Source organism: Podarcis cretensis (assembly GCF_951804945.1).
Source record: "Podarcis cretensis genome assembly, chromosome: 5".
Taxonomy (NCBI): Eukaryota; Metazoa; Chordata; class Lepidosauria; order Squamata; family Lacertidae; genus Podarcis; species Podarcis cretensis.
Window position 1 is genome coordinate 1,090,679 of NC_137174.1, and position 16,534 is coordinate 1,107,212.

The following is a 16,534-nucleotide window of genomic DNA, read 5'->3' on the forward strand; positions in this document are numbered from 1 at the left end:
AGTCTATGTTTACCAGAAACGCATACTCTTCAAAATTTTGTTTCAATATGTATAAAAGCTAGCATATCAACTCAAAGGTGAGACATGACTGCCACAGGTCATAAAGCAGACCAGCATCACTGGATATGTTTTATTAAAAATATGAAATGGTTATGAGTAATTTTTTAAACCAAAATCAGCATTTGTACAAAGAGAGCTTCCAATCAGTAATCCAGTTTTGTTCCTGTTAGGAACTAATAACTACGCTGTATATTGGATTCTTGGGATTGATCTTCTCATCGTACTTCGTCTATCTCGCTGAGAAGGATGCAGTGGATGAGGAGGGACAAACAGGGTTTTCCAGTTATGCTGATGCTCTCTGGTGGGGTGTGGTAAGTGCATCTCTTGCGTCATATCCAGTGCTGCAAGATCACCTTTTCAGTGAAATATTCAGAATCAGGAATTTGATTGAAATTAGTGTTAAGAGTAAATAGTACAAAAAGACTCTGTGTTGTAGGTTGTAGAAGAGAAGCAAGGCCAAAGTTACTTTGCGAAGTTCTTAAATCTGAACATTTCATATTAAATAAAATTAAATTAAATCTTGCTATACAAGCATGGATCGAACCTGTGAAGTTAATGGTATACTTGGTGTAAGGCAAAACCATCACCAGCCAATTAAATTGCTTGGGAATGGATTCAGAGGAACAGAAGAAAGTACTTTTTTCATTGACAGCATAATTAACAGGGAAGTTGTTGCTACTGGTTGTGGTGATAAGTCCCTTCTTTTGCTTCTCTTCATCTCTTCCCGGTCAGGAGCATATGGAGGTCAACCACTGGAAAAAAAATGCTAGACCACATTTTTCCGGAACCTAATCTCACATTCTCATTCTTTTTTTATCTGAGTCATGCACAAGAGGAATGTGAATGAGCATTATGGCCATTGCACCTCATTATTATTTATTATAGTCATTTATATCCCTTATTTCTGCAAACAAATCCTTTCAAGCTGGCTCAGAACAAAGCAGAAGACCATGACAGAGTGTCAAAACAGCATCAGATTTGAAGTATAGTATTCAAACATGCCAGCAGGAAGGAGCTCATATATAAACACACATATATACACCCCCTGAAGTTATCACTCTGCTGCATCCTACTGGTCACTTGAGTCAACAAGAGCAATCCTAAGCACATTCACAGTGTGTGACCAAAACATCAAGACAGAGAAACCTAGAAATAAGCTGACAAATGTGAGGAGCTACAAACCCATGTTAAAATTGGGTCCCCCTCCCAATGCATGTCACAAGCACACCTCCCAGTGATTTTAATCCTGATTCAATACTGTGCCGTGTCCCGCCCACCATGTTTCAGGTGAACTTATACTGATCTTATACATATAAGCAATCCAAATAAGTGCTTATGTTTTGGGAGATTGTGGAATCCCTTGAATATTTATTTAATGCTGCAAAACTGCCCCAGGGAGAGGAGTCATTTATTGGAGCTGCTGCCCTGGCTGGCTGCACTCTGCACTGCTGCCTCCTATGGCAGACTAGCACAATTGGCTTCCCCAGAGCTTGTGCCTGGAGAAGGATGAGCTACATCTGACAGAAATGCACAGTACTTCAATTTTAAATCTATACAAATGTGAACCAGCTTTCAGACTATTGTCATTACAGCCTTTTTGTAAACTGTTTTTCATCTACTGTACAGGTAACAGTCACTACTATTGGCTATGGTGATAAAGTGCCACAGACATGGATTGGCAAGACAATTGCGTCTTGCTTCTCTGTGTTTGCCATCTCTTTCTTTGCTCTTCCAGCGGTGAGTGCACACCTTAAATAATTATTAAGTCAGTTTGTAAACATTGCTGATGTCTTAAGAAAGTGGTTGATGTGTACAATGTACTGCTTTGCTAGCACCTGGGGTGGGTGCGCACCTGGGCGTGCAGAGGGTAAAAAGAGCCTGCTGCACCAGCCCAGGCCTTGCCATTGCTGGAGCAACCCCCTCCCACTGTGCAGGGGGGGAGCCCGGCTGGCCAACGTAGACCTTGGATCATCCTAGCCTTGCAAAGTGGCTTGGGGCTGGCAGGGCGGAGCAAGGAGCTAACTGTGCAGTGCCCCCCCCCCCTGGAAAAATGTGCCCGAAGCCATCACCCCAGCAGCCATCCCCCCTCCCCCACTACACCCCTGTGGCTTACTGCAGATTCCTTACCTTACTGTAAGCATTAAATGCAGTTTTCTTCAACAAATAACTGCTTTTCGACTTTCAGGGCATCCTGGGTTCCGGCTTTGCACTTAAGGTACAACAGAAACAACGTCAAAAACATTTCAACAGGCAAATACCTGCAGCAGCATCTCTAATTCAGGTAAATACTTGATGAAGAAATAGGAGAAAGTGAACTGACGTTTGTAACTTCTCACCACCCCAACAAAAGAGATTACAAAGAGCAATACTCTGCTACAGTGTCTTGGTATTAACTTAGGATTTTGGAGTCTGAACTGTAATGTTCCACTATTTGCAGTGCATGTGTGGGGCATTTCAGTGAACTTGAAAGGGCCAAATTTATCCTAGATAGTGGTGGTGGCAGTGGTAAAAGGTAAAGGGACTCCTGACCGTTAGGTCCAGTCACGGACGACTCTGGGGTTGCATGTTCATCTCGCTCTACAGGCCGAGGGAGCCGGCGTTTGTCCACAGACAGCTTCTGGGTCATGTGGCCAGCATGACTGATGAACCAGAGCAGCGCACAGAAACGCCGTTTACCTTCCCGCCAGAGCGGTACCTATTTATCTACTTGCACCTTTGACATGCTTTTGAACTGCTAGGTTGGCAGGAGCTGGGATCAAGCAACGGGAGCTCACCCCGTCACTGGGATTCGAACCACCGACCTACTGATCGGCAAGCCCTAGCCTCTGTGGTTTAGACCGCAGTGCCACCCGCATCCTGGTGGCAGTGGAAGCAGCCATCATTTGATTCCCAGAACACCCTTGGAGTGATACTATATAGTGAAGTAAAGTTGCGTATAGAGGAATCCTGGGGAAATCTGGCAGCAACCGGAAGGCGCTCTTTTGCTGACATGAAACAGGCCATGGTGTATGTGTGTCAAGGTCAGTTACTTCCAGATCCAATATAACCTGTCCATTCTCTCCAAATGTTGCGCCAAATATGTCACTGGAGAACTTTCAGCCCAGCCTTGAGCCAAGGACTTCCCACTCAGGAGTTGCCCCAGGGTAGGGAGCTCGGGGGCAGCTGGGAAGGGGGCTGCCTCCGCGCACCCATGTGTCACCATCTCTGGCCTTTTGTTACTCCCTGGGCCACCTCCAGGCTGCGGAGGAGGAGGCAGTGTGTGTGTCACATTTTCAGAAACAACAGAACGCTTCCTGCCCTTCTCTGTGCCATCAATTTATTGTTTGTGTGGTTATCTCCGCACCTGCATTCCAGTTTAACTAGGAAAATTTCCATTATAAATTATTGATTTGGAACATGTACAGTTTGCCTCAGCTTTCAGTTCCTTCAGTTCATGTGCACCTTTCCTCAGTGATGCGCATGTATGCATTGATAAAACATTGGGAGGGAGGGAAGCAAACAGCGTGTTGCTGTACATGAAAGTACAACAAGATTCTTTTTGTGCATTGCATTGCACTGCTGATGCACACACCCACTCCTGTACATTGGTAGAAAGCCTTACACACAAATAACAGTAACATAGAATTGCAGGTAATCTTGAATTCAAAATTTTGAGAGAAATGCAGGTTAGAATTTAAGAACTGGCCTTCATGTTGACTTCCATCTCGGAATAGAGCAGATGGCTGCAGCATCCTGTGTTAAAAACTTGCACTTGCAAACATGAATGATGTTCATGTCACATGGTCAACTTCAAGCACTTTTGAGCCCCTCCAACTGTTGGTCTGCCAGGTGGGAAAGAAATAAAGTTTAAGGTCTCTTATGTCAGGTTTTTAAATTGACTGATGACCATGTGGGAAGGTGGATTTACACTTGCATTTTAACCTTCTTGTGTTAGTTGTGCCACTGTGAATAGAAGTGTTTCATGTGGATGTTTAATATTCCAGCTTCTGAGCTGGAAAAGCAAAACTTGTACATGGTGGTAATGGACATTAGATGAAGAATTTTTTTTGATAATTGAAATGCTATAAAATGCAATGTGTGATTTTGGCAGAAGGCTTTCGCACAGAGAGAGTAGGAGGAGACTAGGCGTCAAAGAGCTTCTTTGCTGGAAGAAGTTTAAGAAACACCCACTGACGGATTCTGCCAGCGATTGAGGCAGCCATGGGTGAGTGGCTGTCCGGACAGAAAAGGTTCACTCAGGCAACCCAGCCAGGTGTTTGCACCGGCTTACGCACGAGCAAGCCCTAGAACCATTACAGCAATCCATCAGTCCCTGACGTTGCTTGTGCGCAGCCCCGGAGAGGCAGCACGATGAGCCAAACTGGGCCGGCCAGAGACACAGAGCAAGAATCCATGGTGCGAGGTCTGGTCGAGAGGAACTGAGACCTGGAGGCGCATGTTGCTACCCTGTCTGCGCGGCTGGAGGAGAGACGGGCTCAGGATGCACAGGTCAAAGCCACCCCAATAGGGAGGAAGGTCCTGGGGCTGGTACACAAGTTTGGTGGAAAGCCCCAAGACTAAAATGCCTTTCAAACGGAAATTCAATACGCTTTGGATTTGCAGAAAAATGACTTTGCGGATGACGGGGAGAGGGTGGCTTACATTGTTGGACATCTGCAGGATGGGGCACGCGAATGGATCAGGCCCCTAATGGCGACGCAGAATGATGCATTGAAAGATCTTAAGAAAGGGAGGGTGCAAGAAGTTGCAGCCTAGGCGGCTGGGGCCTTTTGAGGTAATACAGCAGGTTAACCCAGTGGCATTCAAGCTCAAGTTGCCTGACAGCATGAAGATACATCCGGTGTTCCACAGGTCCCTACTTTCACCTTACAGGGAGGGGCGGGAATTCCCGGGACGGGAGGGAGGGGTTACCACCCACCCGCGGGTAGAGGAGAGGGAACACTGTAATGAAGCCAAGGAAATACTCGATTCAAGGTGGCGAGGTCGCCAGGTAGAGTACTTGGTAGCCTGGGAGGGGGAACCCAGGGCGGAAAACACTTGGGTCCCTCCTGAATCAATCACTGATGGGTATCTGGTGGAAGAATTCCACGGTTTGTTCCCGAATAAGCCCAAACCATTAGCTAGATTCTGGGAGGAAGAATTTGGACCCACAGATGACGAAGGGGACTTTGTGGGTTTTCTTGCCTCCGAAGAGGGAGGGGAAGTGTCCGAGAGAGAAGGATCAGACTGGGAGGTTCAACCAGCGGGAAGAGATCCGAGCGGATAGGAGGCTAGTTTTGAATCCTCAGAAGATGATGACAGTTCCTTCAGGGGATTCCCCACATCGTCGACCAAGGAGAGAGAGGAGGTTGTATCGGAAGATCGTGCCAGGGGTGAGGGGGATCCTGAGGAGGAGGTGGATGTCAGGGAACTGCCATCAGTGCCGGAGGGAGAGAGCAAAATCCAGAGAGATTCCAGAGAGCGTTCCGGGATTGGGAGAGGCAGCCCATCTTCTGGGGAAGAGAATCAGTGTAGCACCAGTGGAGAAGGGGGGCAGATGGGGGAAGCGGCGAGGCGGTCCGATGACTCCTTGCCGGGGACCAGCGGGGGGAGTAGGGGTCCTCCGCTGCCTACGCCCTCCTTGCGCAGAAGGCTTTCGCGCAGAGAGAGTAGGAGGAGACTAGGCGTCAAAGAGCTCCTTTGCTGGAAGAAGTTCAAGAAACGCCCACTGACAGATTCTGCCAGCGATTGAGGCAGCCACGGGTGAGTGGCTGTCCGGACAGAAAAGGTTCACTCAGGCAACCCAGCCAGGTGTTTGCATCGGCTTACGCACAAGCAACCCCTAGAACCATTACAGAGTGTATTGGACTGATTTCTTAACATTCTAGCTATTACTTTAAAATAAACCTCTACTTTGTTAAATATTAATGCAGTCTTCAACTTCGTGATGTTCATGGCATAATACAGAACAGAACATTCACCAGCAGAATGGCCTGCTCCCTGAACCTGTAGGCTAGAGCAGTGGTTCCCAACCTTTTTTTGGCCATGCCCCACCTAAGCATCTCTAAAATCCTGATACCTCCCCCCGTGACATATAATTCTTATTATTCAAAAAGTGAACTCCTATTCATGTGGAGGAAGCCTAAAAGGCCATTCACTGTTAATAACTCATTCTTGAATTGCCCTCCTTAAAAATCAAATTTCCCCCCTGTGGGAACCATGGGGCTACAGTAAAAAACCTCACTAACCAATGGCAGAGCAGACTACATGTGTCCTGTGGTGCACACTAATTTGGCACTGTTCCAAGTAAATACTACTTTCCTTGTAGTATTCTTGTCAAAAAATAAATAAATTCCACAATTGGATATTTTTGTCATTACTGAATCAATGAATTAAGAAAACCTAACTAACTACTGGCCAGTTGCTAATCTCCCTTTCCTGGGCAAGGTTCTGGAGCGAGTGGTCGCAGACCAGATCCAGGTGCTTTTGGAAGAAACTGATTTTGTGGATCCTTTTCAATCGGGGTTTAGGCCTGGTTTGGGAACAGAAACAGCTTTGGTCCCTCTGTCAAGAGACATACAAGGGAAACATGTCCCTGTTAATTGTTCTCGACTTCTCAGCGGCCTTTGATACCATCGACCATGGTATCCTTCTGGAGTGACTCTCCATACTAGGGGTGGGTGGCACCGCTTTGTGGTGGTTCTATTACTTGGGGAATGCTATTCAGCCCTGTGGAAACCGCAGGGCTCAATCCTATCGCCCATGTTGTTTACATGAAACCGCTGGGTGGGGTTAGCCGGAGGTTCGGAGTATGTTGTCAGCAGTATGCTGATGACACCCAGCTCTATTTCTCCTTTACATCTGCAGGTGAGGCAGTGGAAGTGCTGGACCAGTGTCCTGCCTCGGTAATGGACTGGATGAGAGCCAACAGACTGAAGCTCAATCCAGATAAGACTGAGGCACCCTAGACCAGATGGCTGGGAGGTTGCCTGCTCTTGATGGGGTTACACTTCCCCTGAAGGAGCAGGTTCGTAGCTTGGGGGTACTCCTGGATCCTTTGCTGTCGTTCGAGGCTCAGGTGGGCTCAGTGGCCCAGAGCGCCTTCCATCAGCTTCAGCTGGTGGCCCACTTACGCCCCTATCTGGACAGGGATAGCCTAGCTACTGTTGTCTATGCTCTGGTAAACTCAGGGTTAGATTACTGCCATGCGTTCTACGTAGGGCTGCCTCTGAAGACGGTTCGGAAACTTCAGCTAGCGCAGAATTCAGCGCCCAGGTTGCTAACCAGAACAAGACGGTTTGAGCATATTATACACTAATCCTGGTCTGATTGCACTGGCTACTAAGTAGTTTCCAGGCCCAATTCAAAATGCTGGTTTTGACCTATAAAGCCTTAAACTGCTCAGGACCACAATAACTCAAGGACCATCTCTTTCTAAATGAACCTACCCAAACCTTGAGATCATCTTCAGAGGCCCTCCTTTGTGTGCCCCCTCCTTGAGGGGTCCGGATGGTGGCAACATGAGAACCGGCCTTCTCTGCAGTGGCTCCCCATCTGTGGAATGCTCTCCTTAGGGAGGTTTGCCCAGGACCTTCATTATACACCTTTAGGTGCCAGGCAAAAAGGTTCCTTTTTAACCAAGCCTTTGGTTGATACAATTTACATCCTATGCCCTTTCAAAATGTGTTTTTTTTTGGGGGGGGGGTTTATTGGGTTGCTGTTTTTATTTTTATTAGGTATTTTGTGGTTTTATATCTTGATTTTATTCTGTGAACCACCCTGTGACCCCCTGAGATTGAAATTCATTCAATCAATCAATCAATCAATCAGTCAGTCATACCTCTATAAAAGCAAAATGGGTGGCAAGGAAGAACTGCATTTGAACTAATTTTTTTCACAATACTTGTGGTAGAAATCTTTTGCACTGTTCATGCAAGACAAGTAACACTACTTAATTACAGAGAGGTTATGTACTTTCCGTCTTTATATATAGTATTAGCAAGAGTTTTTTTTATGTCCTGCAGACTCTGTGGAGGTGTTATGCAGCAGAGAAGTCATACAATTCCACAGCTACATGGAAGATCTATGTCACCACAGCTCAAAACGCAAAGAAAACAGCAGCACCATCTAGCCCAAATCTCAGAAAACAGGTCAGAAGGAGCACATTGGTTTATTAGTTACATTTATAACCTGCCTTTCCATCCAACAAACTTAACACAGAATACATGGTTTGGAAACTCCATAGAATCAGTTCAGGTGTTAGGAGAACTGGAGAACCTGTTGAAGTAAAATTCAGGACTCTTCCAAACTTACCTTTTTGGGCACAGGTCTGCACATTAAAGCTCTGTGTCCAAGCACTTTTTTCTTTTACCCAGCCACTTCCCTCAGAAAAACCTGCTTTTTAATGCTGAATTGGAACAAATGGCAATTTGTGTTTTCCACAGGTTGCTGTTTGCTCTGATTCAGCAGTAAAGAGTGGGTTTTTGCAGAGAAAGTGCTGGGGCAAAATAAAAACGGCTGTTGTTTAAAGAGCTTTAAACCACAGACCTGTGCCTAGAAATGCTTAGCAAAGGTAAGTGTGGCTGAGCCCTCATTTTATCCCACTCCAAGAATATTTAAACAGTAATTTACCTTGTTGTCCAGCTGTTCATCTTCTAATCTAAGTATGCCTTCCTATAAAATAAGTCATTCCTCAGTTAGCAAGGGACTCTTTATTCCAGGACAGCTTTTAAAATATTTTATTTGTTATACTCCGAGTAGAGCCCTTCATACTAACTGTCCACTAATTTCAGTGGGGATAAACTGAGTGTGACTTGGTCAGCTACAACCCATAGATTTATCACATGCCACATCTTAGAAGTCAGATGCCATGACATAACAAAATGTAACCAAATTGATGGAAATTTCTCAGTTTTTCTCCCCTTGTAGCCATGAGTCTCACAGGCTTACCCATACAGGTGGGCATTATAAGGCTTTAGAAAGGAGGTCACTTTCAGAATCTTTAGTGGGTGGAAGGTCAGACAACAGAAGTACTTTTTGTGTCCTTTCTTTTTATCTCATTTTCCCCCATAGAAAATATTATTAAGAGGAAGTCACTTAATGGACCTTAAATACTGTAATGGAGCACAAAATTAAGTAAGTTGGACCCAAGCCATTAATTGTGCTACATTGTCTTTCTTAGTAAAGGTAAAGGGACCCCTGACCATTAGGTTCAGTCGCGGATGACTCTGGGGTTGCGGCGCGCATCTTGCTTTACTGGCCGAGGGAGCCGGTGTACAGCTTTCGGGTCATGTGGCCAGCATGACTAAGCTGCTTCTGGCGAACCAGAGCAGCGCACGGAAACGCCGTTTACCTTCCCTCCGGAGTGGTACCTATTTATCTACTTGCACTTTGACGTGCTTTCGAACTGCTAGGTTGGCAGGAGCAGGGACCGAGCAACAGGAGCTCACCCCGCTGTGGGGATTGGAACCGCCGACCTTCTGATCAGCAAGTCCTAGGCTCTGTGGTTTAACCCACAGCGCCACCCGTGTCCCATTGTCTTTCTTAAAAGGTAAAGGTAAGGTACCCCTGCCCGTACGGGCCAGTCTTGACAGACTCTGGGGTTGTGCGCCCATCTCACTTAAGAGGCCAGGGGCCAGCGCTGTCCGGAAACACTTCCGGGTCACGTGGCCAGCGTGACATCGCTGCTCTGGCCAGAGCCAGAGCCAAAGCCAGAGCCGCACACGGAAACGCCGTTTACCTTCCCGCTGGTAAGCGGTCCCTATTTATCTACTTGCACCCGGAGGTGCTTTCGAACTGCTAGGTTGGCAGGCGCTGGGACCGAGCAGCGGGAGCGCACCCCGCCGCAGGGATTCGAACCGCCGACCTTTCGATCGGCAAGCCCTAGGCGCTGAGGCTTTAACCCACAGCGCCACCTGCGTCCCGATTGTCTTTCTTACCACCATTTAAATTAAATGTTGTCATCTTGGCAGAATGGCAGTGTGACAGACACCCTCAATGAAGATGGTGCTGGGTAATGCGACAGATATTTTGGATGCGTCGCTAGATAAATCTCCCACTGTATTACACAGTAGAGGTCCATAGTTATTGGTTTGTGGTAGCATTTCTGTTTAACAACAGAATTAATTATGTGAAGGGGAACCTGTGACCACAGTTCCCTCATGAAGAAGATCTAAGTAAGGCTTTTAGAACAAAACTTGAACTTTATTTACACTCACTTAGGTTATAGCGTATGGTTGCTTTTGAAAGGCGCAACACTGTTTCAGGCAAACACTATTTGCAGAGATATTTAAGATATTTCTTAACTTCACTCTTTAAACCTGTCACTGGACAGATAAATTTCTATGATATCTGTTATCTTACACACCACAATTAAGATGCTCCCAGCCCCTTCCAGGATCCTAGGTAAAGGGACCCCTGACCGTTAAGTCCAGTCGTGGCCGACTCTGGGGTTGAGCGCTCATCTCGCTCTATATGCTGAGGGAGCCGGCGTTTGTCCGCAGACAGCTTCCAGGTCATGTGGCCAGCATGTCTAAGCCACTTCTGGCGAACCAGAGCAGCACACGGAAACGCCATTTACCTTCCCGCCAGAGCGGTACCTATTTATCTACTTGCACCTTGATGTGCTTTCAAACTGCTAGGTTGGCGGGAGCTGGGACTGAACAATGGGAGCTCACCCCGTCGTGGGGATTTCGAACCGCCGACCTTCTGATTGGCAAGTCCTAGGCTCTGTGGTTTAGACCACAGCGCCATCCTAACCTTCCCCTTATTGAATCAAAGCTGGGTTGCTCTGCCTAGCTAGCTCCACTCAAATAGACCAACTTTGCTCACAGCCAATCCTTATCTCAAACTGAGCGCTATTTAACTATCTGTCCCCACTAACAGATAATCCTGATCTCAACCCACTCAGGTAGTCAGAGGCCCCTTCTACCCACCCAGACAGAAAGTTCCCATATGACCATTAAACGATTAAATTCCCCACACTTTCCTGATTGGCTGATGGACCCACCAGTTCCCACAAGCAACGGGGACTCCAGGAGGCAGACTCAGGGCCTGTCCACAGGCCCAGTACTTCCATTTGTTGCCAAAATCACAGTGGGCCCCACATAATATGTTAGTATATTTGTTATTATAATAATTGCAAAGTTTGGGTTTGTTTTTAAAAATGCTATTGTGATTATTGTGAGCCACTTTGAGCTCATCATTTGTTGTTGGAAAAGTGGAATACAGATATTAAATCAATATCAAATCAAATCACTTGACCCTGCATAAAAAGAAAAATCAGGGTTTTACTGATGTCCCAGATGTTAATTTGTACTTTGCTCTATTTAATAAACTTACAGTGACTTTGCCTCTTGTTGGCTTAATTTGTTTACTTTCAGAAAAACACTTCAGGAAGTTTGCGGTATAAAATAATGGCTTACAATAATAATAATACAATATAATAAGGAAGTAAGGTGCATGTAAAGATGGGGGAAACAAATGAATTCATGGACCAGGTCTCAGAAAGGAGTTATTCTCTGATGCAACTGGAAAGCTTTAATCTAAATAAGGCATTTGAATACAAGCTGCTCTGGGAATCTGTTGAGGGGCAGGATATAAATCAAACAAACAAACAAACAAACAACTACTGCTACTTAGCATCTGACTTGTAACTGGTTCCCAAATGCACATTTGTCACTGCGGTCTTCAAGAATCAAGTGAAATGTTAGGGTTGCCATACACCTGGGATTTCCCGGACATATGTGGAATACTGGAGTCGGCAGCAGTGTCTGGTAAGAAATCGGCAAGTGTTGGCAGTGCTGTTTTTGCCAATTTTCCATAAAACAGTTTTGGGCAGAACTAAAAAAGTTCAACAATGTTGATATGTGTATGTGAGTGAGCCCATCACAATTTTTTATTAATTCATAATGTGTGTGAAGGAGGCCCTACACTAACTTCCCTGTGTATAAACCCCATTGGACCCAATGGAATGCTGAGTAGACTTGTGTAGGATTGAATAGTAAGTGTGGTCTGGACAGCTGTAGAGGTCCCTATGTAGCTACCCCACATTTCCTGTAAGACTCTAGTAACCACATTTTCAGGATGTTGGGGTATGACAGTCATTTCTTCACAGAGCAAAAATACCTGTGGGGTAGCTAAGCTGTGGTTCTATGGCGGGCAGTAAAGATAGAACAGTATATCAGGTGAACGTTAATATGGTCTGTGGTTGCCAACTTCTTAAGAAGTCTCAGATGAAAAAGTATGCTGATTGTTTCAAATGAACCCTTTAAAAATGTATACAAGTCTCAACTTGCCCACACACCATTTATTTCAGTTATTTATACACTTCTTAATCACTGGGGTTTCCAAGCCTGTAGAAGTTGAAATTTTTGTATCATACTTTTTTTGGTATGGAAATGGTTTTATTACAGAGCAGAAGATACAAAAGGAAAGGAAAACCTGGGCGTGATAATGGTTCCACACCTATAATGAATCCAGGGGAGACAGTGCTGCCTATTCCACAAATTACTTATGACCATATCGGTCAGCGAGAAGACAAGAAAGAGATGAGTTTCTACCTTGATGAACCTGGAGGTAACCTACTATCTTACAATGAATCTTTTATGTATACAGCAGCCATGAGTTTAATTTTTCAGTCGTTAAACCATAGTTAAACATTAGCTGTGGTTTAACATGAGCAAGCAGCATGCTGGTACATGCTGCTCATGTCATAAATGCCCATTTCACACCCAATTCTCCCATCTTTCCTATGCTGGACAGAAACAAACCAGAAGCTATCTTAGCAGTATATGGAGAGAAATAAATAAGGAGTTCCAGTTTGAACATAATCGTTAGGCTGTTTCCTTTGCGAAGGTATGGTGAAAGAGTGATGCAGGCACCAATAAGCAGTGCATGGGTATCCAAGGCAGGTGAAAAAAGCAGATTGAGCTGAAATTAGGTCCAGAGAGGAAATGGTTTCACAGGTTTCTTGCTTGCTCATCTTCTGTTCAGATGTGTCCTTCTGACTACCACAGGCTCCTGATATAGGTGGGTAAAGCTCAGATTAGGGTTTCTATGTGATATGAAAAGGGTGGGTAGTGACATGCAACTTCGTTTAAAATGGGCCTCCTGCAGAGTTTTATCTGTGCCAGCATCTGTTCTCAGTGCTGGAGCTTAATCCTGGAATATATGTGGGAAAATTAAAATGCATTCCCCTCATCATTGAGCTCTTTTACTTGAGGAATGAGTGGTAGCAGTGGTGTTTCCTCCCATAACCTACTGTCACTCTTAAGACAGTCAAGGTCCAGCTTCTAAAAGCATAGGACCCAGCTTGCTTGCTTGTTAACACAGGAGTCCCTGAAAGCTCTAATTTTGTAAGCAAACTTGGGAGGGCTACTGTTTTTGTGCATTGACATACATGTATGCTGACTGCAGAAAGGTACTGCTGAAATGGATTGTTAGGAAGTAGATACTTAATATATATGTAACATATTTAGAGAGTATTTTGCTCTTCCTCAGAGACAACTGAAAGGAAGTGTAATTAAAGGCAAAAACATATATCCAACTGCAAGGAATATTCTTAGTGTGTTTGTACTTCTATGTGTGTTCATAAAACACTTCCATAGTACTTTTCCCTGTTTGACTTTTTGGTACTGTGATATTTCTCAGACTGTACCACATATTTTTGGTTGTTCTACTGTCCTGAGTATCTGCTAGTTAATCTGTAGGTAGAGATGGGAGAGAAATTTGATTCAGTTTGCATTTAAATCTACCTACCGTAATTTTTCGCTCCATAAGGTGCACCTGACCATAAGGTGCACCTAGTTTTTAGAGGAGGAAACAAGAAAAAAAATATTCTGAATCAAATGTTGTAGGATAGGAGTTTTAAGTGGGGAGGGAAGGAAAAACACTGAAGGAACAAGGAGCACGCGTGGGGCGTGTGGAGAAGGAGGTGGCTAATGATGCAGGAGAGGGGTTTAAGGGAAGGGAGGAAAGGAAGGAAGGCAAAAGTTCTCTCCTTCCCCCCAAGCCAGCCTCCCCCTCTCTCCCCCACCTGCATGTTTTCCTGCTGCCTGCGCATCCCTGGCATGCTTCCCTAGACGCAGCAGCAGCAGCACCGGAGCACAGAGAGGAGGCTGCGGCAGCTGCCAGTTGCGCTCCTAGCTGCCGGAAGCTGAGCCGTGTGGGCTGGAGCCTGCGCGCAGTGTGGCTAGGAAGGAATTAGCAGGAAGGACACAATCCTTTCCCCTCTGCTTGCTGCAAGGGCAGGGGATTTCCCTGCTCTTTGTTGCATTTGTCTGCCACCAATCTCCTTGCTTAGCGTGTCTGCTTGCTGCGAGGTGACGGTGCCGCGGCCGGCGCTGAGCAATGGAAGGGGAAAGGATCATGTCCACCTGCTAATTCCTTCCTAGCCATGTCACCTCGCAGCAAGCAGACACACTGAGCAAGGGAAATGGGCCTTCGCTGGCCCATTCCGAGCAAACACAACAACTGAAAATACAAGAGGGTGGGCAGTAAGACCCTGAGGCAGAGGGCAGGAAAGGAATTCACGGCAGCTGTGCGCTCCCTGCCAGAAAGGGACAAGAGCAAAAGGCGGGGAGCAGCGGCTGACTTTAACCGCCCAGTTAAAACCGTATGCGGTGGGGAGCGCAAAACAAAATAGGAGTCGGAATTGAATCCTTAGGAAGGCGCTACAATAATTAGGCAAGGGGAACAGGGCTGATGAACAGATGGTAGCCTTGGGATGCTGTACAGCGATCGAGAGGCGCCACACACAAGGACACTCAAACGCCCCCTTTAACCACACGCTCTCCCGTGCAGCAACACGACTCACACGCCTCCACACACACACCAAAATATGCCCGATACAGGAACCCCAACAGCCTCCTCTCTGCAGCCTTCCCTCCTCATGACGCACGATCCGATTTTTGCCCCTGCACTCAGGCAATTCGGCTTCAGGGACCACACATTCACTCCATAAGACGCAGACATTTCCCCTTACTTTTTAGGAGGAAAAAAAAGGTGTCTTATGCAGCAAAAAATGCGGTAATTTGTACTTTCTAAAACAATCCAAGAACCAAAACACAGCCATCCTTCAAAATGAATTTTGCAATGCAGTTATCCACCCAAGTAGCGTGTGCAAAAATTCATATACTTGGGTAAAGTGTGCATAGAACTGCATGTATGTAACATGCAAATACACATTATATCAGTAGAAACTGCATTTTTAAAATGTGTCCCTTTGGAAGAACATGCACTAATATTCTGATAACTTAGGAACTTAGGAACAATCCACAAAGTAATGTGGAAATATGGAGAGCTGAACTAAAGATAGGAAAAATGAGAAACCATTTTGGAAAGTTTCACCCATCCCTAAGTTTAAGGCTATTTAATCTCTAACCACTCCTTCAGAAAAGGGAGTTCATGTTCTCATGGTGTGAAGTTCTTCACCTGACAGCCGCTGCGTTCTCCTGTAACAAAAGGCACACATATAACTGTGGTGGACAGATGGTGAAATATTCATAACCATTGGCAATGATAATTTTTGCTCAGTGTCTCTCAAAATAGAGTATTACAATGGAATTCAGTAATGGCAAGTGACCAAACCACAGCAATCATGGGCAATGCAATCCAGGTTCATCACCACATTTGATCCAAATGTGGGTAGGTTTTGAATGACAGGCAATGTTCACTGGTTATACCACCCTTCCATACCTTCATGTTGGTAAGAAATCTTGCAGCCACCAAAAGGGTTTGACATCTGCTGCAATGCTAAATGTTGATAGCCAATTCATGTGTTCAGTATTCCAGGTTAAGCCAGAGTTTCCCCACCTAGACTCCCTCAAGCATTCTGTACCTTTAAGAGGTGCGTGGAAGAGAAAATATGCTTTGTGCAGCTTCCACTTCCACTTTAGCATGGTAATGGGAAAAAGCTGTGCATGGTGAAATATTCCTTTCCATTCAGTTCTTGTGGGTTCAGGAAACCTCTGTGTAACAATTATAGTCTGTCTGAGAAGCCTACTTAAGAGAACGTCAAGACTACCATGGCAAGAGAATTTGTGATCAAATAGAAAGCTCAGTTTTGAATATCACATCCTAATCATTTTGAGTGGGTTAGCTGCCATGTGCCTTACTGCATCACTCTTTTGTTTAAGAAAAACAGAGGTGGGAGAGATGAAGGCAGAAGCACTTTAGATGGTGGGGCCTCAGATTCACAGAGGTCTGCTTGCTACCTGAGCATTCTAGGAGCTGGGTTTGTTTGTTTGTTTATTGAATTTGCATACTTCCTTTCTGCCAACTAACCCAAGGTGGAATACAGTTTTATTTTATTAAACCAAATAAATGATATAAGAGGCAGGGGAGGGGACAATCCAACTGAAGCAGCCCTGATGTTAATTTGCCTGCCTACCTCATTCTCTGTTTCCACAGAGCAATTGTTGAAACAAGGTCTGATTTTGCCTTTGGCTCAGGTAGTGTCCATTGTACCTTACTGGGGTGGGTGACTCTCTGATTG

General features: G+C 45.5%; 1 protein-coding gene across 7 annotated transcripts in view; it reads left to right on the plus strand.

Moving 5' to 3' along the window:
- LOC307215684 (potassium voltage-gated channel subfamily KQT member 1-like) overlaps window positions 1–16,534 on the plus strand; it is a 373,811-nt gene that overhangs the window by 71,474 nt on the left and 285,803 nt on the right. For all 7 annotated transcript variants that reach the window (XM_079975199.1, XM_079975202.1, XM_079975201.1 and 4 more), the window contains 5 exons: window positions 231–371; window positions 1,687–1,797; window positions 2,246–2,341; window positions 8,064–8,189; window positions 12,453–12,615. In XM_079975199.1, coding sequence (XP_079831325.1) covers window positions 231–371; window positions 1,687–1,797; window positions 2,246–2,341; window positions 8,064–8,189; window positions 12,453–12,615 — 637 coding nt within the window. The remainder of the gene's footprint in view (window positions 1–230; window positions 372–1,686; window positions 1,798–2,245; window positions 2,342–8,063; window positions 8,190–12,452; window positions 12,616–16,534) is intronic.